Source organism: Pelodiscus sinensis, chromosome 5 (assembly GCF_052426305.1).
Source record: "Pelodiscus sinensis isolate ZL-2025 chromosome 5, ASM5242630v1, whole genome shotgun sequence".
Classification (NCBI taxonomy): Eukaryota; Metazoa; Chordata; order Testudines; family Trionychidae; genus Pelodiscus; species Pelodiscus sinensis.
The window spans coordinates 62,738,690-62,763,147 of record NC_143056.1 but is presented as its reverse complement, the minus strand read 5'-3'; the positions used below and the strand labels follow the sequence as shown (position 1 = coordinate 62,763,147).

At 43.2% G+C, this 24,458-nt stretch overlaps 1 protein-coding gene across 5 annotated transcripts in view; it reads left to right on the top strand.

Moving 5' to 3' along the window:
- RMDN3 (regulator of microtubule dynamics 3) overlaps positions 1 to 24,458 on the top strand; it is an 86,557-nt gene that overhangs the window by 2,676 nt on the left and 59,423 nt on the right. For 3 of the 5 annotated variants that reach the window (XM_075927105.2, XM_014576311.4, XM_075927107.2), the window contains 5 exons: positions 6,244 to 6,332; positions 10,185 to 10,324; positions 11,065 to 11,270; positions 15,162 to 15,357; positions 17,872 to 18,018. In XM_075927105.2, coding sequence (XP_075783220.2) covers positions 10,230 to 10,324; positions 11,065 to 11,270; positions 15,162 to 15,357; positions 17,872 to 18,018 — 644 coding nt within the window. In that variant the 5' untranslated portion in view covers positions 6,244 to 6,332; positions 10,185 to 10,229. Of the gene's footprint in view, positions 1 to 6,243; positions 6,333 to 10,184; positions 10,325 to 10,615; positions 10,745 to 10,769; positions 10,924 to 11,064; positions 11,271 to 15,161; positions 15,358 to 17,871; positions 18,019 to 24,458 lie in introns of those variants that run through there. The other 2 variants (XM_006128672.5, XM_025187541.3) reach the window with 2 other exon arrangements.

Here is a 24,458-nt window from a genome sequence, read left to right as displayed (position 1 = left end):
AAAAAGAAGAGACCCAAAGTGGGCAATTATTAATAACCTCCCCACAGGGGAAATTTCTCTAGTCCTTTCAGTCAAGGGTAGGTCTACACTTCAAGCTGGGAGTACGATTTCTACTAGCATGCTAAAACTATAGTGTAGCTGCAGCAGCATGAGCAGTGGAATGGGCTAGTGGCCTGGAGTTCTTACCTACAGTCTAGGACGGGTATCTCACTGCTTATGCTGTTGTGGCAGAGTATATGCTAGGGTCTTGTATGGGTATGTATGTGGGCAGCTACATCCAGGCCTAGGGAGAGGGGAGCCAACAGGGCTATTTGGCATGGGCCTCAAGCTCAATGGGGGCCTCAGATGTAGACACTTGTTAATTATATGGCATTTGATAAGTTTTGCAACTTGTTTTTATGCGCATCCCTCTTGTACCAAAATGTGACACACACTCTCTGCTTAGAGCTGCAAATTTAAACAAAGAAGAGATATGAACAAGGTTAGAAAAACATTTGTTAAATTAAAAATATCAAATTATGTCTCTTTTTTTATGCCTTATTTTGTTTTGATGGATCAATATATTTTTTTTTATTATTGCTGGAGGCCTCAAAAGCTGGAAGTGGCCTGGACCTCTGTGAGGACTTATTGCAGCTAGATTTTTAGCACACTAGCTCATGAGAGCTAGTATCAGTATGTCTCCTTGAGCTGGGAGTCTGGGACTCTCATTGACCCCCAAATGTAGACAGGCTTGGCTTTTAGTCTGAAACATGGAGGTATATAGTCCTTCCAGACTTTGCAGGGGTCTCTTTGTAATAACAGTCCACAAAAACATTTGGTTTTTGCTACTTGAGACAGAAAACAACCCTTTCAGATCCTTCCCGGTAAAACTTCACTGAGTGAAAACCAAGAGATGGAAAGAGCCAATGTTCTGCACAGATTTTTCTTAGTATTCTTTATCAAAATGCTCTAAAATGAATTTTCGTTGCTTGCTTATTTATTGTTTTACCCTGCAATGTGATAGGAAGCTGTAAAAGATTTGAGAGAAACCGTTTTGCTTAGCTTCACTGTAGCTTCTGCAAGTACTTTTGCAATTGGCTGAGATGTTACTTTGTCATGTCCTATGGCAAGGGGATTAAATCAAATCAGAACCTAAGGAATGAACTGTGCACTACTCCAAGAGAGAGGGGGTATGTTATTTTTCCCTCTAGCAGTGAAAGAAGAATAGAACTTAACACAGCTTTGTATTCAGAACACTGAAACCAGCATGTTCTACTGAGCTAAATCCCTGGGGCTACGTCTAGACTGGCATGATTTTCCGGAAATGCTTTTAATGGAAAAGTTTTCCATTAAAAGCATTTTCGGAAAAGCGCGTCTAGATTGGCAGGACGCTTTTCCGCAAAAGCACTTTTTGCGGAAAAGCATCCGTGGCCAATCTAGACGCACCTTTCTGCAAAAATGGCGATCGGGGCTTTTTTGCGGAAAACAAATCTCTGCTGTCTACACTGGCCCTTTTGCGCAAAAGTTTTCGGAAAAAGACTTTTGCCCGAACAGGAGCAGCATAGTATTTCCGCAAAAACACTGACAATCTTACATGAGATCGTCAGTGCTTTTGCAGAAATTCAAGCGGCCGGAAAAAGTGGCCAGTCTAGACACAGCCTGGTTGTTCTAAGCTTTGTCAAGTCCAGCCTAATCCAACACTGACAATTTAAATGGAAATTTACAGAACAAAGTTAAAAGTCTTTTATTTCTGGAAGTGATTCTATATTAAAAAGAAACCACAACTCTTTTGGAGCTAATCCCATTTTCCAAGAGTGATTGTGTACGTTTAAAAAAATACTATTATTATTTATGTGATTTAAGAAGATGATTAGAATGCAGGCTAAGAGCCAGGACACTTAGGTTCTACTTCTGTTAGTGTCTCATCATATTGCTTGAGGTAAGTCACCCCATCTCTGTGTTTCTGTTTAAAACCATGAAGCTAATATTTACCCACCTCAAAGGATTGCTGGTAGGGTTTCCATTTACAGTACAGGCAGTCCCCAGGTTACGTACAAGATAGGGACTGTAGGTTTGTTCTTAAGTTGAATCTGTATGTAAGTCGGAACTGGCGTCCAGATTCAGCCGCTGCTGAAACTGATCAGTTTCAACAGCGGCTGAATCTGGATGCCAGTTCTGACTTACATACAGATTCAACTTAAGAACCCCAGGCATCCCCAAGTCAGCTGCTGCTGAAACTGATCAGCGGCTGATTCCAGGAAGCCCGGGGCAGGGGCTTCCTGTAGTCAGCCACTGGTCAGTTTCAGCAGTGGCTGACTTGGGGATGCCTGGGGCAGAGCAGCTGGGGTGCTGCTGGGTTGGTCCAGTAGCGCCGCTCCTTGGCGCTACTGGACCAACCCAGCAGCACCCAAGCTGCTCTGCCCCAGGCGTCCTGATTCAGCCGCTGCTGAATCTGACCAGCAGTGGCTGAATCAGGAGCCTGGGGCAGAACAGCTGGGGTGCTGCCCGGTTGGTCCAGTAGCGCCCAGAGCGGCGCTACGGGACCAACTGGCAGCACCCCAGCTGCTGTACCACAGGTGTCTGGAGCAAAGCCATGGAGCACGGGGGCAGCGGGACAGCCCAGACGCGCCGTGGCTGTCCGCTGCCCGCGTGCTCCGCGGCTTGGCTCTGCTTTGCCCCCCCCCCCCTCCTGGTCTGCAGACTAGGGGGATGGGGGGGGGCAAAGCAGAGCCAAGCCTCGGAGCGCGTGGGCAGCGGACAGCCCTGTCTGCTGCCCACGTGTTCCGCCGCTTTGCTTCCTCTCCCTGGTCTGCTGGAGACCAGGGAGAGGAACCCTGTTCGTAACTGCGGATCCGACATAAGTCGGATCCGCGTAACTCTGGGACTGCCTGTACTACAGTTTTGTAAACTTTGGAATTTTCAGCTAAAATTAATTAAGCAAATGTTAGTTAAACACCAAAGTCAGTGGTTTAGTCTTTCTGATGTTTAAATGTTAACTGTTTTACAGAGTTGTTGACTCAAGTCCCATGACTTGAATTTGAGTCCGACTTAAGTCACCTAGGTGACTCGACTTGAGACTCGGGTTAATTGTTTGTGACTTGAGACTCAACTTGAGACTTGCTAATTTTGTTAAATCGACTTGGTGAAAAAATTGTCTGAAATGCCGATATCGATGGCTTTGCAAAAGTGACTTGAAATTTTTTAAATTAAGACTTGAGACTCGACTTGGGACTTGACTCGAAAGTGACTTTAGGGACTCAAGACTCGACTTGAGACTTGAACTGTAGTGACTTGAGACTCTACTTGGACTTGACAATGATGACTTGAAGACAACACTGCTGTTTTACTAAACAGTCAATCCTGAGTGTGTTAAATCAATAGACCAAATTCACCCTGGGTATAATCCCACTTATGCAAATGTTAAACCTGGTTTAAATTTGATCCAATTGGTTTCTGCTCTGCTCCAACAATTCATACTCAGATGAATCATTGTAAAATTCTGCTTGGAGGGTGAGGGAGATGAATTGACACATGGGAAACAAATTAAGTCAGTAGGAGAGGTTGGCATAGGATAGGCTTTTTTTCCCATGGTGCAGATGAAATTAGCTTAGGGCAGTAATATATAAAACCGCCAAACTCAGCAGACAAGTATCCCAGGGTTAGATGAATTGGTTAGAGAAGAAGACACAGAGGTAAGTAGCTATGCAAATATATGGCTTTATTTTAAGCACCTCTCTCTTGCAATTGAGGTGTTGCTTCAGAACAGTACTTAAGTACAAGTCAATGGGACATAAGGATATGCTTGAGTAAATATGCACAACCAGTCCTCTAGCAGGAGGCTGTGGAACAGTGCACTGCTGCTGGAAGTGCTATGTTTGGATGACATTTTAAACAGAAGTCTTGATCACTTACAGTTATGAACAATCTCAGGATCCTCTTTGCAAGAGTAGGGATATTAAACCTTGGCCATGTTCTGACTTAGTCAGTAGTATCATGTAGTCTGGAGAGAAACTAGAGGAAGGATGGCCCAGGGATTGAGGAACTAACCTGAGACTCTGGAGAACAGATTTCCATTTGCTGTTCTGCCACAACCGTCTTACTATGTGACCTTGGGCAAATCACTTAACCTCTCTGTGCCCCCATCTGTAAGATGGGGATAGTAGCATTTTCCTACCTACTCAGAATCCTAACAATAGGGGCCATATAATTACCTAAGATTCGTTAGACAAGGTTTTGTCCTTCCATCATTCCCACTGCAATTCCTACTGGGGTAGTTACTCTGTGCTGCACTCTCAAGTGTTTGCCATGTCACTGGTTATCATGGCTACCACATTCTCCCTCACAGGTGGCTGCATTTCTGGCCCATGTCAGTGATCCCAATATCCAGAGCTGACCCGTTCATAGGACAGTTTGAAGTGGCTGCACCAGGCTCTGAGCTTTGGGGTCCCCCATAGCAGCCACCCCAACCTTCCTATAGACGGGATGGTCCCCTATATTCAAGTTAGTCTGTGAGGTCCAGGGCAGCTTCAGGGATTACCTGGGAGGTGCACCTGGTGTGGAGTGGCAACAGGGGCCAGGACCCCTCACTCACAAGGGTAGCTGGAACCACAGGAAGTAGAGTGACCCAACAGCCTGTTCCACCACCATCTCCCAGACAGGTTGCTCTGCTTCACTGCAGTGATAGGAAGCTTGTGCTCTGCTCCCCCAAGCTCATGTCACTTGGGAGAGCAGAGAGAGCTGAGGTCAAGACACTCTGCTTTCTGCTGCCACAGTAAAGCAGTGTGACCTAGCTGGGAGATGATGGAGTGGAACTAGCTGCTGGATTGCTTTGTTTCCTGTGACTCCAGCCACGGCAGTGAGTGTGGTGGCCTGACCCTTGCTGTCATTCCACACATGCCGCCACCCCCCCCCCCCAGCTATCCCCTGGGTTGTGTTGTTTGTAGAAGAGATGCAATGGGACTGGGAGAGGGTGGAGCAGGGGCAAAAAGATGTGGAGTAGGGGTGTGGGAAGAGCTGGGGGGGGGGGGTCTGTGGCAGGATGGGGGTTGCCCCAGACCCCCTTACTTTACAGATTGTTGATATCAGCAAGACTGTCTGTGTTTTAGGGAATCTTTTTGTTTGAAGGGTGCTCTATACTTGGCACTAACCTTCTTTAATATCTGCAGGAGCTTCAACATGCACATCTCCGATGATCTTGATATGGCAGTGTCTATGGCTTGCCTTGTCTGCTGGTGACTTCTTTCCAATATTAGCTCTCAGCTGCAGAATGTAATAGAAATTTGAAATCCACATCCAGCTTTCAAGCCCAGATCTTTAACACATAATCATTAAAAAACTGGGCAAGGATTCTTATTGCCTGGCAGGCTGCCAAGTTCTAACTAGTCATCTTGGCTCATGTAATTGTCTTAATTTAAAAAAAAAAAAAAAAAAAGAATTGCATGCTGTATTTTCATATTTTGTTTCCTGTTCAGACCCTAAATCTGTGAGGGAGTCCAAGATCTCTGCACACTGGTAGTGTGAGAATTAGCTGTAAATCTGAGTGTAGCATATCTCAGGAGTACTGTTCATTACCAGAAATAAACTCACTGGTGTTCCCATTTGACACTAGCTCCACAGCCACTTAGTAGTTCTCAGACACAGAACTGCCTGGAGTACCTAGGATAGAAACAGGGCCCACTGCTTGGGTTTGGGTTTTTCCATGTTCAGTAATTAATGTAAAAGGCAGATAGAAATGATTTGGCTCTGTTGTATTATGAACAACAAAGCTGTGATCTACAAAAAGCAAGTGGAATATGAATAGATTCTTTTTTTATTATTCTAGCTGCAGCAGCTTTCTCTAAATAATGCTTTCTTCTCTCAATAGCACCCACTTTAATTCCTTGTCTGCAATATTACTAATTGGATGTAGGGTAACAACTTACAGTAAGGGTGCCTTTGAATCTGACTTTTGTTGCTTAAAGGCAAGTTGCACTGTACAATATTATCAAATGTTCTAATTACAGCAGCTGATTACAAAGAGTAAATCATGTTTATTAAAGTATTTTAAACATAATTTTAATAAAGTGCTTAAAAACAAGCTACCATCTGAGGATAGGGAGTAGAACATGGGAAATGGAAATCTGTTAGATTGCATGGAAACAGGATTTTCAGATGTTAGAAATTCTTATTCTAATATTGTTCATTCATAATCTATATGTATTTTAAAAAATACAGCCCTTATTTTACAATTTTGAACATTGCTTTATTTCCCACACTTTCCGATAGGAGCTACGTTCTTTGTATTGCTACTCTGTATCATCAGACTGAGGCTGCTTACTGAGAGACAATCTGCCCAGTGTATAGATAACTAGCAGGTGAGGCACATCGTAGAGCAGGCAATCATTTTGCATAGATTACACTTAAAGGAAAATTCAAGAAATTAAAAATATGTAATAGAATTTTTTATTAATGTGCTTGCAAAAGGGACGTAAAAACATTTTAAATTATGTATGATTTCAACTTCAAACATTATTCATTTTATTGAATAATTACCATACATAATAAATTTGAATCAGAAACTTGTAAAACTTCCACTACTCTTTCTCTAACTAATTTAAATTATTTTTTGATTTCTCACAATAAACATTTTCTTTGCACGAACTAAAATGACAGTTGAATAAGTGATTTTAATTTTGTTAGCAAATATTTTTATGAACGCTAATCATGCCAGACTTTTCTTCCAATGAAAACAGAAATAATTATTTAAACCTTTCACTCAGCATATTCCAGGATAAAAAATGGTGCATTCAGATAATAAGTGGCAGGATTGTTTATGCAAAATTTGGTATCTTTAGGTAATCGTGAAGTATGACTTTATTTTGCAGAAACGAATCCACAAACTCTTCAAAATATGAGATGAAAAAGCAGCATGTATTTATAAAAATGTTTGCACATTTTTATATCTTTTATCAATATACAGTATCTTTTAGTAATTTATTAGTTGTCTAAAGTATTAAATGAATCACTGTAGTTTTTCGTTAGTCTTGAATAATGCAGTTTTCTAAGAATTTCTCAGCTTCAGGGCTGGTTTAAGTAGTGGGTATTTATTCACAAAATTAGTAGGTCATTGAACGGGTTGGTCACAGTGCCTGTCTACATAGCAATGGTGAGACAGTATCTGATAAACTGTTTGCATGTATGGAGCATCTCATTACCAGGAAGGAGTTCATAAACTGGAAAGAGCTTAGAAAATGGCAACTGGGAACTGAAGGGATGACTTAAACGTAGAAAGGTTAAAAGTGTGTGTGTATTATATATATGATTTCCACAAAATCATGCTCCTTACTTGAGGCTTACCTTCAAATATTTGTATACTGTTCTGAGCTGCGTTAGGCTAATTGTTTAACGGCGACAAAAGGGATATGTGATGGGGTATACAATAAGTCTACATATATTTGAAGAATGTAAATACAGGCAGTCCCCGAGTTACGCGGATCCGACTTACGTCCGCCATCCACGTCCTCCGGGGCGAGAAAAGCTGCTCCGCGTTTCCCTGGTCTGCTGGGGGGGAGCCCCCCCCCAGCAGACCAGGGAGACGCGGAGCAAAGCCGCAGAGCACGCGGGCAGCGGGACAGCCCAGACGCGCCGCGGCTGTCCTGCTGCCCCCGCGCTCCGCGGCTTTGCTCCCCGTCTCCCTGGTCTGCTGGAGACCAGCAGACCAGGGAGACGCGGAGCAAAGCCGCGGAAGATCCGGGCGGCGGGACCGCGGTGCATCTCGGTCTGCCGCCCGCGTCTCCCTGGTCTGCTGGGGAGGGGGCGCAGCTAGTGTGCTGCCCCCCCCCCAGCAGACCAGGCTTTTCTCCGGACGCCTGTGGTAGAGCAGCTCTGGGCGCTACTGGACCAACCCGACAGCACCCCAGCTGCTCTGCCCCAGGCATCCTGATTCACCCGCTGCTGGTCAGTTTCAGCAGTGGCTGAATCAGGACGCCTGGGGCAGAGCAGCTTGGGTGCTGCTGGGTTGGTCCAGTAGCGCTAAGGAGCAACCCAGCAGCACCCCAGCTGCTCTGCCCCAGGTGTCCCCAAGTCAGCCGCTGCTGAAACTGACCAGCGCTGACTACAGGAAGCCCGAGGCAGAGTTGCTTTGCCTTGGGCTTCCTGTAGTCAGCCGCTGGTCAGTTTCAGTAGCGGCTGTATCTGGACGCCAGTTCCGACTTACATACAGATTCAACTTAAGAACAAACCTACAGTCCCTATCTTGTACGTAACCCGGGGACTGCCTGTACCAAGATGGGAGAAATATTTTGTGTGAAACAAAGACGTATTTCAGAAAAAAAACAATCTTCCTGATAGTGAGATCTAATAAACTCCAGAATAGTCTTCCAAGAGAATTGGTAGAGGCTTCATTGCTTAGATGAGGTAGAGTCCTCATTGCTTAGATACTTTTAAACTAGACTGCACAGGACACTATAAGGCTACATCTACACTGCACAGTTTTTGCACAAAAACAGCCATTTTGTGGATGGATAACAGGGGTTTCTTGCACAAGAAAAAACACAGGTGCTCTGATAACCTTTCACAGAACGGCCATCAGAGCTTTCTTGCGCAAGAGCGTCCATGGCAGTGTGGACGCTCTCTTTCGCAAAAGCACATCTCTTGCGCAAAAGCACATGGCAGTGTAGATGATGTCTTCCGCAAAAAGTTCTGCAGTGTAGACGTTGCCCCTGTGTATAGTATAGAGTAGGGGAGCAGTAATGCAATGGCAGAGATGGAATGGATGATACAATTTCTGGCTCTATGATTCAGTATACCCTGACTACCAAAATAAGGCAGCTTTCCATTGGAGTAAGGAGTTAAAGGGAAAGAACAAAGGGGTTGAGGAAGCATCTACCAAATTAATAGTTTGTTTCTTTCAAGATGACTGTTTTTATTTCTTTCAGAAAGGCTGGGGTCTGCAGCACAAGAAAACAGAGTTACAATCAAAGCTGTGGCATGATTCTCAGATATCATCTTTAATATAGTTTGGGGATATGAATTCAAACGCATGCTGCCTTGAGCCTGTTATTGCTTTTCTGATAACAACAAAACTGCAAATAATAATTAGAGTCTGAGGAAATGGAATGCCCTCATTCCATTCAATGTCAGAGTTTTATTGGAATACGTATTACGAGAACATTCACCGAAAACTTCGTTACAAGTGCAGTCTGAAAGGCTAAGAGCAGATCCCAGCACAAGATAGTGGGACAGCTTAGAGCTTCAAGAAGTGTCTTTTTTCTTTACCCAATATCCCCTGAATACAGTGGAAAGCCAAAAGTTGTTTTAAGGAAGAGGAATTTAACTTAGATGAACAGTAAGCTGTGTGTCTGAATGTTCCAAACTTGTATTAGAGGAGGTTTTGAAATCTTGGGTCCTCTCTACCGCTGTGACATAACCAATAAAGCCATTAGCAGTCCACATGTCACTTTAATGATCACTACAAAATGAAATTATTGAAGGGTCTTCCTGCTTGGGGGGAAAAAACAGTGTTCTACTTGTTTTTGTCAGTTGTCTCTACAATAAAGAGGGTTGGACACTGGGCTGTGAAGCCTAGTAGGGCCTGGTCTTCTGGAGGCTTTATACTTTGGACCTCATCATTGACACTACAGAACAGTAGAATTAGCAGACCTGAAATTCCCCTAGGCTCTAGGGCCCAGATTCTCACAGGTAATTTAGGTGCCTTCTTTCCATCGAATCAGCTGGATGTTAGGAGCTTAAATACCTTTGGGTCCCATCTTTGGGCATGTCTACACTGCAAGACAAAGTAGAGTTAAGATATGCAACTTTAGCTATGTTAATTGCTTGGCTGAAGTCCAAAGTAGCTGAATTTGGCTTTTGTCACTGTCCATGCATCAGGAAGTCGAAAGAGGAACACTCTCCCTTTGGCTTCCCTTACTCCTTGTAAAAGGAGGGTTACAGAAGTTGGAGTAAAGCCTGTTATTTCAAAATTATTTTGAAATAACCGGCTTGTTGTGTAGACATGTGCTGTTATTTTGAAATGAGTTATTTTGAAATAAGGTACAGTGTAGGCATAGCCTACATGTGTGTAAATCAGCTACAGAGCCCCAGTCAAAAGAGTTCATGGGAAGTTGAAGGCTAGAGGCTGCTAGAAGGGGCATCAGGCACCACGACTGCTCAGAACGGCTCTTCCCTACAGCTCCTCCTGACACTCATTTATTTTGTTTTTCTTCCAGGTGCCCTGACTCCTTGGCCACTCAAACCCGCCCAGCACCTACCCAATGACAAGCGCCCCCGCTGAAGGAACCCAGCAGCTAGCTCCCGCACTTGCAGGGGTAGTGAGGTCGGCGAGGCCCCGCGCCCAGCACAGCACCAGGTGACGCCCGGAGGCTGCGCGTGAGCCCGGGGGCCAGAGGCTGGCCCGTAAAGGTGCAAAGCGGGATGCAGCAGCGGGCTGGGCAATGAGCTCACAGGGCAGCCTAGCAACCCTCGGAGCGTCACTTTGAGCCTCGCCCCCGCCCTACACCTTGACCCGCGTTCACTGGCTCCTCGGAGCACGTGTCCTTGGCCCAAGGGCAGAGAACGCGCTCCGGACTCTACTCGCGCCTCGCGCCCGCTGCGGCCCAGCATTGGGCGTGGGGGGGGGAGCTAATGACATCGCCCCATCGCCAGTACTTTGGGCGTTGCTAAGGGCAGGAAGGGGGTGGGGTCCTTCATACGTCATCTCTATGCGCCGGCGGTAGGGTGGCTCTCGGGCCGGGGGAGGGGCGCGTGCTGCCGCTCGGGGCATGGCGCTGTGAGTAGCTCTGCGCGGGCGATAAGCGGCCGGACTTTAGCTGAGTCCGCGGCCGCTGGGGCGGCGCGTGCGCGGGTGAGAGCCCCGGGCTGCTGGGAGGCGGGGGACCGAGGCGCGCTCCTTCCCACCCGGCCCCTCGGACGCGCCGGGACTCGGGGGCTGCTCGCTCAGCTGCCCAGGTGAGGGCTGGGCTGGGAGGCTTCGGGCTCCAGCCTTGCCCCCGCCCCGCGGAGGGGGCTCGCCTGACTGCCCTCCGTGGTGCTGAAGGGGGGGAGGCGGAGACGCGTTCATGTGACTTGTATCCGCTCTGCTTTTTTCAGGCACATCATGTCCAAACTGCGGGTGTCCCGTGCGGGGCTTGGGTTGCTGCTGGGAGCAGCAGCAGGGATCGGATTCTTGTATGTGTTCTACAAGCAGAGGCGGAAACAGCCCTGGTGGGGACGCGGCTCCAGGGACTCTCGGGTTCAGCGCATGCAGAACTCTGTGGGGCCCCATGAAACCGCAGAATCCCTGGCACACAACCAGGGTATAGTAATGATTTCTGTGTCGTTGTCTTCTATGTTAGCTGCAGAATTATCTTCAACTGGCAAGGGTTTATTTGTCCTTCATGCCTGAACTTCAGTTCAGTGCTACCACTGCTACTTGTTTCTGTTTGTAGCTCAGAAGTGGCCAATATGTAATTAGGCCAATATGTAATCACTATTGAAAGAGGTAAACTGCCTGCCTGCTCACTCTAAAGATGATACATGATACACTTAAGTAGATTAGTTTAAAATAACTGACCTAAATTTAAAATCCATTTCTTACTGGAAAAATTAAAAGCACACTGCCATAAAATTAATATAGTTAATAAAAATATCTGACTGGCTTCTAATAACCTGTTAAAGAATTAATATCCAAGATAAGCAGTTTTCTTCCAGACAGTTGCTAAGTGCTGAACAAACCCCGTCTTGCTGAAGAGTTGACAAAATGATTGAAATGCTTGTAAGAACACAAAAATCATAAACATGAAGGATGCTAAATATCACTATTAAACCATGACTTAGTTTTCAGGGCAAGATCCTGCAAATGGTTACATGCGGGCAGCCTCAAACTCACATGGTGTTTCTCTGACTTTAGTGGGGGGGGGGAGTCCTGAGTTTGTTCCAATATCGGGGCTGAAGATTAGAGAATGTGTTAAACAAAGCACAATGGTTATCATTCACCATTTATGGCGTTTCATTTTTTTTAGGATGCCATTGAACTTGGATACTAAAGATTAGCTTTCACTTTCTTATTTAGTCAGTTTCGATTCACTATCACTTGTTCATATATACTAGCACATGTCTGTGCTGCAGATTTCCAAATTTGTGGAAGGAAAATATCTCAATGGACATAGAATTTAAGGTCAGGAGGGATCATCTAGTTTGTCCTCCTGCATTTTGCATGCCACAAATCTTTACCTACCCACTTCTGTCATAGGTCTGTAATTTCTGGCTGAGTTAATGAAGTCCTCAAATCATAATTAAAAGATGTCAGGTTACCAGAGTGTCCACTATTTACACTGGTTTAAACTGAAAGTGACCCATGCCCCCTTAATGCAGGGGGAGGGAAACTTAGGGTTTTGGCCAATCTGACCAGGGAGGAAATTCCTTTCTGATCCCAAATATGGTAATCACTTAGACTGTCAGCATGTGGGTAAGACCACCAGTCAGACACCTGGGACAGACATAGTAAACTGGATCCCTGCTGCCTCTCTCCCTTAAATGTTTCAGAGGGAGAGAGTCAAAGGAACCCACTGCCTCTCTCCATTTGAAATGTACAAGAGAGGCGCAGTGGGATAGCGAGTGCCCCTTATTGACTAATTGAGTAGTCGATGGAAATTCCATTGACTACTCGATTAGCTGATTAATCGAAATTTAACATCCCTACTCCAGAGATGGTTGAATTTCAGAAGTGAAGTGTTGCTGTTTCTATAGAGCTATATAGGTAGTAGAATTACATAGGCTTAATTATGTGTTACAACATAGTCATAAGAATGTAAGAGTGGCCGTTCTCGGTCAGACCAATGATCTGTCTAGCACATCTTGTCTTCTGACAGTGGCCAATGTCAGGTGATTGAGAGGGAATGAACAGAGCAGGTAATCAAGTGATCCATTCCTTATCGCCCATTGCCAGCTTTTGGCAAACAGGTTAGGGATACCATCCCTCCCCCTTTTGGCTAATAATCACTGATGGAGGTGTCCTCTGGGAACTTTATTTTATCCCTTTTATAGGCTTGGCTTTCATATCATATGGCAAAGAGTTCCTTAGGTTGACTGTGTGTTCTGTGCAAAAAATACTTCTTGTTTTAAACCTGCTGCCTGTTAATTTCATTTGGTGATCCCTACTCCTTGTGCTTTCTTATTTACTTTCTTCACATGTCATGATTTTATATGTCCCCCCCGCCCCCCGTTAGTAATTTCTTGAGCGGTAACAACTAATATATACCCCATCATTTTATATGTATAATTGGGATTGTGTTTTTCAATGTACATTACTTTGCATTTATCAACAGTGAATTTCACTTGCAGGGCACTGCTATTTTACCCCTCTCCATTCTAGAAACTGGCCATTTATTTCTATCCTTTGTTTGCTATCTTTTAAGCAGTTACCTTCCCTACATTAGAGGACCTTCCCTCTTAACTCATGACAGTTTTCTTTGCTTAAAAGCCTTTGATGAAGGACCTTGTCAAAGGGCTTTCTGAAAATCTATGTACACTATTTCCACTGGATTCCCCTTGTCCGCATGCTTTCTGATCTCAAAGAATTACAATAGCTCAGGGGCGGGCAATAATTTTTAATGGGTTGGCCACTCCAAGATTTTGGTAAGTAGTCACTGGCCACACTTCTGCAGAGGGGCTATGGGGTCTGGGACAACTGGATGGGGTGTAGAAGGGAGCTTGGGATAGAGAACTAGGGTGAAGGAGGACATGTGGGGTCTGAGAGGGAGTTGGGTGAAGGAAGGGATTATAATCTGGGACATGGTCCAGGAGGGGTGGTTATGGGTGCAGGGAGAATTCTGGCCTGGGGGAGGGTGTAAGAGGGGGTGCAGGATCTGGAAGGGAGTTTTGACCTGAGAGGAGGGGGTGCAGAGGATTTGAGTGGTGATGTGGGGCAGAGGAATGGGGTTCAGGAGGGGTTATGGGTGCAGGAGAGGATTATGGCCTGGGGGAGAGGTCTGGGAGTGAGTTGTGACCTGGAGGTGGTGCGTAGAGGGGATACAAAGGGTTTGTGTGGTGGCCTGGGGCAGGTAGTTGAGGGGAGAGATGGAGTGCCAGAGGCAGGCTCTGGCTGGGAGGCACTTACCTATGTGACTCCCAGCCAGCAGCTCTGTAGACTCCATGCCTATGTGCTGGGTGGGCTGTTCCACGTGGCTGTGCTCCAGCATAGGAACAGAGTGAGTGAGGATGCTTTATTTGCTGCCCCTGCTGTCAGCAAAATTTCTTAGCTCCTATTGGCCGGCCAGTGGGACCTTGGGGATTTTGCTAGGGAATGGGACAGCGCATGAAGCTTTCTCCTCCTTGCCAGCTTGCAGAGCAATTAGTAGCCTGCTATGTAAAGCCGCTGCTCTTGCTCTGTAGTAAGGGTGCAGGCAAGGGAGCTGTGGGCTGGATCTGGCGGCTTGGACTAGCAGGCCGGATCCCTTAGCCGCCTCTTGCCTACCCACGTAATAGAGGCATGAATGAGGCATGATTTCCCTTTACAAAAAAATGTGTATTCCCAAACAAATAATTTGTTTCAGAGGGGTAGCTGAGTTAGTCTGTAACAGAAAAAACTTAAACAACTAATAGTCTGGTAGCACTTTAAAGACTAACAAAGCATGTAGATGGTATCATGAGCTTTCATGGGCACAGCCCACTTCTTCAGATGACCAGAGTGTTGGAAGTCCAGAACCAGGAATAACACTCTGATCATCTGAAGAAGTGGGCTGTGGTCGTGAAATCTCATGATACCATCTACATGCTTTGTTAGTCTTTAATGTGCTACCAAACGATTTGTTGTTTAAGTTTTTCCAAACAAATCATGTTTATCTATGTGTCTGTCAATTCTGTTCTTTACTATAGTTCAATCAGTTTTCCTGGTACTAAAGTTAGGCTTACTGATCTGTAATTGGTTCCAGAGGTGATCCTGGCATTCTCAAAAATTAATGTCACCTTATTCTTAGTGAGAACTTAGCTTTAAAGCCTGCCTGTGATAGACAGTTTTATCCAAGCAAAAGGAAAGGGGACATGCTTAAAAATAAACAGTCTCCTCAATTGGAATGATCACTGATGTATTTTTTTCTTCAGTGCACTATTACATTGTTTTATTCCCCTCTTTGTCCAGAAATGACCATATGGCCCTGTCTTCCTGCCATTCACCTGTATGTCTAATTAATTTTTTCTCCCTCCTTTAGTTCTGCTTATAAGACAAGCACCATTGGAGGCTGGTGATGGCATTACGTACACATCTCTTTTAACACGAGAAGAGCAGGTGGAAGTGCTGAATCGTCTGGACTTTGTGCTGAAAAACATTATAGACCTACGAAGAGAAGTGGAGGAGCTGAAGAACAGCCTGCAGAGTTTAGCTGGGGAGATCATTGGAGAAGTCAGGTAGGTGTAAAAGCCATCCACATTTTGTCTGTATGTCTTGGAAAAGCTCACAGATTAGCATTTTTTAAGTGAAAACAATCTTATCCTCTCTATCTTCTTTGAGATCAGTCTGTGTCAAATGGGCATCAGGAAAAGTCTCTCCTGTGCAGTGCATATCCACCCTGCATTGCAATGCTACTCTAAAATGGGTGAATATTTAAGTTGCCGTTTCTAACATTTTTCTCATTCTTCCCCCACTTAACTTCCCCCAAACAGAGAGCCAGTGCAAGCCAAAAGAATTTGAAATCAAACATATGTTTGATATTCTGCTGTGAGGATAATCTCAGCATGCACATGTGTTTACAATCTAATTTTGTGCAAATCCCACTAAAGGGTAGGATTAGTTAAACAAAACAAGAAGAATTGGGAGGAATTGGCTTTATGTTGTCAAATTGTGACAAGCATAGTGAAAACTAATCATTCAGTCCTTTTGATTGTCTCCATAACAAAAGAAAAAGGAGTTATTCAATTAAATTAAAAACCCAGTTAACCTAAAAGCAATAAATGGAAGTATTTCTCTTCCACAGTTTGCTTGTTCAACTAGAGGTGAAATTCTGGCCTTGCTGAAATCAAAGCTCCCTTTGACTTCAGTGGGATCAGTATTTCACCTCTGGTGTTCACTCAGAGGTTAGTATAACAATTATTCTGGAATCCTAGGCCTACAATTTTATGACAATTAATACTAATAACTGTGTAAAATGACAGAATTAATTTTCATATCTATGCTTCAGAGTGTGTGACCATCTCTCTACTTCAGGAATTAAGTTTTCTTGTCATGTACAATATTGTAAATAAGAGTTAAGTTCATTGTGGGTGCTTTCGTCCTTCTAAGCACTAGGGTGATCTCAGCCGCCTAAGTGAACAAGATGGACTTGCAGTTTTCTAGACCTTGTATCTGTGGCAATGTTTGTCCCATTCAGATCTGCCAGAGATTGCTTTATGTAATGAACAAAATATCTGAAAATAAGCTGCTGGGTCTCTTTGTTCTGTGTTTGTAGAACAGAATAAGGTCCTTGTTTCTGAATGGGCCCCTAGGTGCTGCTATGATATGAATGGTAAATAATATTCCCTCACTTGTTTTCAGTGGAAGCGTGATTGTATACATTTGTTTATTTGTATGCAAGTTTTTGTTTGATCTCATTTATTGTAGGGATGTAATAGTGTACAGGCAGTCCCCGGGTTACGTACAAGATAGGGACTGTAGCTTTGTTCTTAAGTTGAATCTGTATGTAAGTCGGAACTGGCGTCCAGATTCAGCCACTGCTGAAACTGAACAGTGGCTGATTCCAGGAAGCCCGGGGCAGGGGCTTCCTGTAGTCAGCCACTGGTCAGTTTCAGCAGCGGCTGACTTGGGGACGCCTGGGGCAGAGCAGCTGGGGTGCTGCCGGGTTGGTCCAGTAGCACCCAGAGCGGCGCTACGGGACCAACCGGCAGCACCCCAGCTGCTGTACCACAGGCGTCCGGAGCAAAGCCGAGGAGCACGGGGGCAGCGGGACAGCCCAGACGCGCCGTGGCTGTCCTGCTGCCCTCGGGCTCCGCGGCTTTGCTCTGCTTTGCTCCCTGTCTCCCTGGTCTGTAGAGCAGGGGGACGGGGAGCAAAGCGGCGGAGCACGCGGGCAGCGTGCCCGCGTGCTCCGCTGCTTTGCTTCCTCTCCCTGGTCTGCTGGAGACCAGGGAGACAGGCCCCGTTCGTAACTGCAGATCCGACATAAGTCGGATCCGCGTAACTCGGGGACTGCCTGTAGTTGATTTAACTGATAAGCTTTTGCTTATTGGTTATACTATAGACTACATGCATTTCCCCACCCCCGCCCACCTTTGCCAATAATTTTTTTAGCAGGCTGGCCAGCAGCCCACCTCAGTCCTGGCTAGCGCCAGGTCAGGGACCTACCCCCGCTGCAGCTCTGTGTTTTAAACTGTATTCAGAACCAGGTGGGCAGGCAGCCCAGATCAGTTCCGGCTCGCAGGTCTGGGACCTCAAACCCCACCCTGGACAGGAGCTGCTGCCAGCCCATGCTGCTGCCTCTGTATCAGAGGCAGCAGCATGGGGTGACAACCAGCCGGTGCACGAGGGGAGCTGTTTTTTAAACTGGCTCCCCTTTCAGACCAGCTCCTGCCTGGCACCCCACGCTGCTGCATCTGATACAGATTCAGCAGTGCAGAGTAGCAGAGAGCTCCTCGGGAGTGGGCCAGAGTGCACTGGCTACCGGCTCCACCTCAGGTGACTATAGAATAGTTGAGTAACCGATAAGAATTAAATTAACCAATATTTAACATCCCTAATTTATAGCCTACCCACAGTATTTTAAATTTGGTGATTTGTGACTTGACCCATATAAAGCAGGAACAAGCAACCATTTGAATTGCTCCTTTCATGTGGAGTGCATGTAATAGGTTGGGGTTTGGAAGCAAAGAAATAAACATGGATTGCAAGAGACACTTCTCTTGTTATCACTCTATTTTTCTGTACTTCAGGTCCCACCTGGAAGAAGCCCAGAAGGTATCTCGGCGGAGACGGTACATGTTTCCTAGAGAGAGGAGTGATTCCACAGGGTCTAGCTCAATTTATTTCACGGCCAGCTCAGGAACTGCCAATACAGATGATGGTGAAAGTGAGGGAGGGTAAGTAAAGCATCAGTTATGAACTATTCTTAGTCTGCACAACTAAGTAGCCATTTACTTCATTGAATTCTGTAACTTAGAGGGGATGTTTCAATAGGTTTTTTTCCCCTACCCCTCTTGCTTTCTGTTTCATAGTATGAAATGTAGATGTTGGTTTTCTTTAAAAACCTAGACATTTTATATACACCTGCCCCTGAATCAACCTATCAAGAATTATCATTTTACTATTTAAAAAAAAACAAAAACCTTCCAGTTCCTGTTGATAAACAGTTAGAGTGGTTTGTGACAATGTGTATGCCATTGTCAGCAGACTGGCAAGAAAATTATGGTGGGGCTTCAATTAAATAAATACTCCAGTTGGCTCTTGTTACAATTGTGGATCATGGGTATTGTTTGTATTGTAATTTGAGAGAGGTGTTCTAGTTAGGGACAGACAGCTTTAACTGAGTCTGAGCAGCAGGGCTTCATTCAGTACAAATCTACGAAATTTACTGAAGTGTTATCGAGAATTGGCCGTATGATTCTTTTGGAAGCAAAAATTTACCATTGAGGGTGTAGTTGAGTTCGCCAACTAAAAGGGGATTGGAATAAGGTGTTGGCTGGGCTGGAAAGAGATGGGTACTATAATTCTAAATATGACATTCTGGGATAAGATAAGCAAATCTGGCTTATCCCAACAAACTGTTTGGGGTCAAAGTGGCAAAGAGCAATAGTCAGACCATAAACCTAAATTACTTTTGAAGTAATGTTTTCTAAAAGTTTCTGAAATTAAAAGGAAGTTAAACAGAATACAACACATCTAACTCTAAGACCTGTTAAAGCCTCATTTTTGGTAGGGCCATGCTTATCTACCTCTCGTTTTATTTAGGTTCTTACCACACCACTCCTTGTACTATCTGAATACTTTGTCACCTGATGCTTTATAAATAGGGTATCTAGTGGGTGCACATGGATTTGGGCAAGAGGAGGAAATATTTCTCTTTCCTGCCTTATTTTTTTAAAAAGTCAATAGATTAAGAAAGGCTTGAAGCAGATTCTTGAGCACATATTCTTAGTATTCTTTTCGCACAGAAAAGAAGAAAACATTTTTAGATGGTGGGTTCTGTTTCTCATTGTCACTTATGGGTCTTAATGAATCTTAATAGTTATGCCAGTGCCTCTTGTAGCCTCTGTCTGCTGATAATAGGTGAGCCAGTTGGTAGAGTGTGTGGTTGTATGGAGGAAGACACTGAAAGTTTATATCTTTGTACAGTGTTTGTTTTCAGCTAATAGTAAAACTTTCAGGTTTTCATATTTTGTGAGATCTTTCCTTGAAAGAAGAATTTGAACTGATGTCATTGAGTCATTTTTGCTCCTGTAAATGATACCTGATAACTAATGTGCTTCAAAGTGAGTAAAGAATAGTTCCACAAAGACTAGTTCCACAATAATTCTGCTTTATAAAAGGAAAAAGGCCATTCTTGGCCTAACAGGTTGTTGTTTACAGCATCTTGGAATTTGGAATATGCTTTCTTGGGATTTACACCTCTGCAAAATAAGCATGGGAGATTTGTTTGTGCTTTTTGCCTTTGACAAAACAGAAAACATAACTCCTAAGAGATATTGAGGAATGTATTAAAATAACAAAGTAAGAAAAGCTGTCTGAAGAAAACAGCAAAACCTCTATTGGATGTGAAAATTATGGAGATGGTTCCAGCTGCAAATGTATTGAGGGCACTTTATATTTATAGCTTGTCCTCCCAGTCTTGTTTTGATGAAGAAAGTATTCCTTTCAGATAAAAACATGCAAGATTAGTCGATTCAAAGACTGATTTTTTTTTTGCTTGCGCAGACTGTTCAAGGTGATTAAAATCTAGTTATAAATACTTCAACAATAGGGATGTAATATCCCATTTACATTTAACTGGTTAACCAATTAATGATTAACTGGTTAAAAGGGGGGCACTCCATCCCAGGCAAGCTGGAGTGGCCACCTACTGCAGATTGGGGCTGCTCTGGCTAGACTGGAGCGCCCTCTGCCTGCAGTGGGCCCCATAGGGCTGGAGCAGCCCCTTTCTCCCAGTAGGTGGGGAGCTGCTTCAGCCTCCACTGGCTAACCAGAACTGGTTAATTGGTTAACTATTCACATCCTTATTCCAGAAGTTTAATTAGCCTTCTAGTAAAAACACTCTTTAAATTATTCTCTGGAAGTGACAGATTTGAAACAATCTCCGTGAACAATTGCTGTCCTTATACTGTTGTAATGCCACGCTCACTACAGTGATAATTACTAAACCATCTTTTTGATCACTTTTGACTATAGCCTCTTGATAAATAGTTTTTAAATTAAGGTTTTAAATTAATCTTACCTGCTCACTCACCTTGATTGACACAGTACAGATGGTTAAAACTAAATTGTTGCCTCCAAATATTTGAAATAGCTGTCAGTCTTAAAGAAAAACAAGCCAAGAGGTTTTACAGAACAGGTCACATACATTATTTAATGGGTTGTGTAGGGTGATTATAACTTTGTCAAAACTAGTTGCATATGTCTATTTTTTCTGAAGTGAAAGGTTGTCAGTAAGCCACACATTTTCCCCAAATATTTGTGGCTAAATCCTATTTAGTTGTAAGAGGTGCAAGGGAAAAGTAATTGTTTTTTGTGAGAATGACATTATGGAATTTTAAGGGACCAGGTTAAAACATTTCCTGAAGTTACACGTCACTGTAATTAAAATAAATTGTTGTGCCAGTTATGCTCATTGCTTCTTAGTCTTTGTTAGATTAGTCAGTTTCATTTTAGTTTCTAGTCTACTTTGAGGATATCAAGAGCTTTATTTGCAGGAAAATGTGTAGACACTTATCTGAACTCACAGCTTGCACTGTTGGTGGACCAAGTCTTTTTTTTTTATCATGTCACTTAACCATTTGCTCTACCAGCAGAGAGAAATGTTCACAGACTTTCCTACTTAGAGAGAGAGTTCTACAGTCTGTGGCCTAGTTGACAAAAATGTAACATTTAAAGAATGTTTCCATTTGATTAAAAATAAAAATATTAACTTGGTTTGTTTTAACGAAAGTTTTCAAGTTTTATAAAACCTAAATTGTGGACAAGATTTGACCTCACAGCATTTTTCTGAAGTTGACATGAACAAATAATGTTTTAAGATTTCAGGTTAACTGAGTGTGTAGACTTCAATTACAACTTTAAAACAAAATGGTCTTTCACCCATTTAAGAACAAGAATATAAAAAGGTGCTTATTCCTTTCCCCCTCTCCTCCCCCGAAATCATTGATTTAGAGTAAAGATGAGCAGGTCTAAGGTAGTAATATTTACACATTTAGAATACCAACAGCCATCATTTTACCTACCAATCAACGTATTTTCAAAAGGCTTTGTTTGTGGAACATTATATTCATGTTCTACTCCCCTTCCTTATTGCCATATTAATTTATAACCATATGGGTCCACATTTGCCCTAAACGGTCAATGATTCTTCTGGAACAAAGTTGAGTGTCATATGTATTTTGCTTACTTGTTAGGAAATTAATTCAGACCTTGCAAAATTTCTCTGCGACAGTTAGGAGTATCTGCAATAGGATAGAATACACGTGTCTTTATTTTGTGTGATGGATCTTCAACTATCATGGAAGAAAATCACCCCTAAATCTGGTTCTTGGATGGCTTAAAAGCTTTTTGGGTCATCTTATAAAATAGCAGTTAGAACTAGGCATTGACAAACGTTATTACATAGTCACTTCATTTGCCTGAAAATAGTTTGAAGACATGAAAAGCATTTGATTAATGGAAGACTTACTGAGTAACTGACTCATGGAGGGTCACAGCAGATTCTGATAAAAGGAAGATTTAGATTAAAGGAATTTGGTAAAATAAGACTTTGTGTAACTGGTTCTGAGAAGTCCTTGTGTTAAAGAAGTTCTGTCTGTAATAACAAGTATATTAAGTCTTTATTTTCACAAATTGCTATACTGACATATTTTAGAAGATGTAAATGTCACTCCAGAGCTCAGCAGGCATAGTGGATGATTTGAGATTTCAGCATAATGCTGTTAAAAGAAGTATTAACTGATAAAGATAATTGTAGTAGATAAAAAGGTTGAGTTTCTAGTATTTACAGGTTGCAGAAAATAAAGCCTCTGAAAGAAAGAAACAGCTTGATGTCGTTGGACTGCCTCAGCCAGCAGTATTCTGTTAGCATGAGATAAGGCAGTACAGACTTGTAAGCCCAATAGCTCTGAAACTCCTGACTGGCATTCATGGTGGCTTTTACATTGCTAGTGTTCAGTTGAACTTTCCTGGTGATTGGCAGTAATACTGATCTAGTAACAAATGTAGGGAAAATCTTTGTAGAACACATCTAACTGAGGAAGACTAGTGAAAGGATAAGCTGTCCAGATAAGACTTTTTAAACTTGATAATCACCATAGCAAGTTAAACCATTTAAACTTGGCTAACCTGCTTTCTCATTTATCTCCAAGCTTTTTCCTTATTTCAATTATATTCTATAGTTAAGGTTGCAACTAATTTTCAATTAGAAACCTGTGTTTCTCTTGTTTCTTCCTTGCTTCCCCCACTTTCTTTTTAAAATCCAAAATCTATAGTTTAGATGTAAGCAAGGGAATTACTTTAACATGATACCTTTTAAAATAGATGTTCAGGAGACTTCAGAAACTTGAGACTTTTTGCTTTTCTAGAGTAGGTGACAAATAAAATTTAGTTTACTGGATCCCTTAGAACCGTGGTGTCAACACGCTGGCCAGCTGAGTGTGGCTAGTTTGCCCTAGCAGTAGCTGCTACTTCAGAACTGGTTGGACACCATGGTATTGTCTATAACACACTTGATTACAAATATAAAGCTATTTGACTTTAATTTCATTATGTAATGTATGTTTTTAGCACATCTAATATAAGTTGTCAAGGGAATGCTGAGAGAGTACATATCCAGCTTTTCCTCCAACAGAGTTCAAAATGTCTTTTGATTATTAGAGAATAAAGATAAGTTTTCAGCCAAAAACCTTATATGAGAGGCCAGCAAGCCTCTACAAATTTACCTGTGATTCTCCTGTACAGCTAACACTGGTGATTTTATTGTGAGTTTTGTGGTGATAGATGCTTTTTCTTAACACTCCAGCTGCTGAAATCATGTTATGATGATCACAACTTTTGTTTAACCTTTCCCTCCCAAGTTTCTAGCCCGTATGGTTGCAGAGAAAAGTTTGAAAATGTGAACCCCCAATGGTCAAAGCAGATTTTTAAAAAATTGACTGTTATGCCCCCCAGAATCATGAGAGAAGCTTAATTCTTGGCATTGGCAATACAATATCCTTTCACATTCAGCTGTCATCCAGTAACCACTTGCTGTGTCCTTTCTTGCATCTGTGGGAAGGGAGCTCTGCTCCTACAGAATGTAGCAAATACATCAGTGGGAGAAGGGTGGAGCTGGAGGGAGAGCAGGGAAGGTAAGAAATTGGAGCATTCTCTGTATTCTTAGGTGCACACCCTCCCTGTGACCCAGTTGTAAGGATTTGGAAGTCAGCTTCTGAGTTTCATTGCTGCTTTGCCGTTCTTTAGTTTGTTTTAAAAATATTTAAACAGTTCAAATCAAGAGCATGTCAATAATTTAAAACTTGGCGCACACCTTTGAGTCACTGATGAATTAGTGGAAGAGCAGTCCTAGTCTAATGAAACATGACTATTGCACTAAGCTGAATATTGCACTCACGTTACTTGCCCCTCCAATATTAATCCTATATAGTGGTGCATGGTAGCCACTCTGGAACTGACCTGTAACTTTCTGTATTAGCTCATACATACTCAGATTCCCACAGTAAATATTTTTATAGGAAATGGTGTCAGAAAAGGTTATTTTGGCAAAGGCAACCCATATGTGTAGGGGCTGTTGGGATGGGGAAAAAAACTATCCTCAGCAGATTAAAAAAAATTTTTTAGATGTATTTTTTTATTTTTGGCATTTGCTTTCTTTTGTCTTTGGATGAAATCCTGTAAAACTTCTCCTGCTGTTACTTATAATCCAAACAGGCATCAGTAGCTCCTCACATTTTACTTACAGATGACCCAAATTGTTCCAAGCTATCGGAAGCAAAAAGTGTGTAAGCTAATTGTCTTGCATTGCTTTGGCACTGAGAGGCTCCAGTGGGCTCACCTGCCCCCCCCCCCCCTTTTTTTGTGTGTGGCTTGCTTGTTAACAACAAGCTATTTTGGTGCTAATTCAGGAAAGGTGCCAGCTAGGGACTTTCACATATTAATGCATCAGTAAACTTTCTGTCTTCAGAAATTTGAGGAAAAACAGGATAAAAACACTTAAATTCCTTGGTCATTTTGAATACTTTTGTTTTTATTGACTTCTGTTCGGCACCAGTTCTTTTTGAACTGGCCAGCATCTCATACATGAGCCATCTCAGTATAGCAAGTTGGTCTG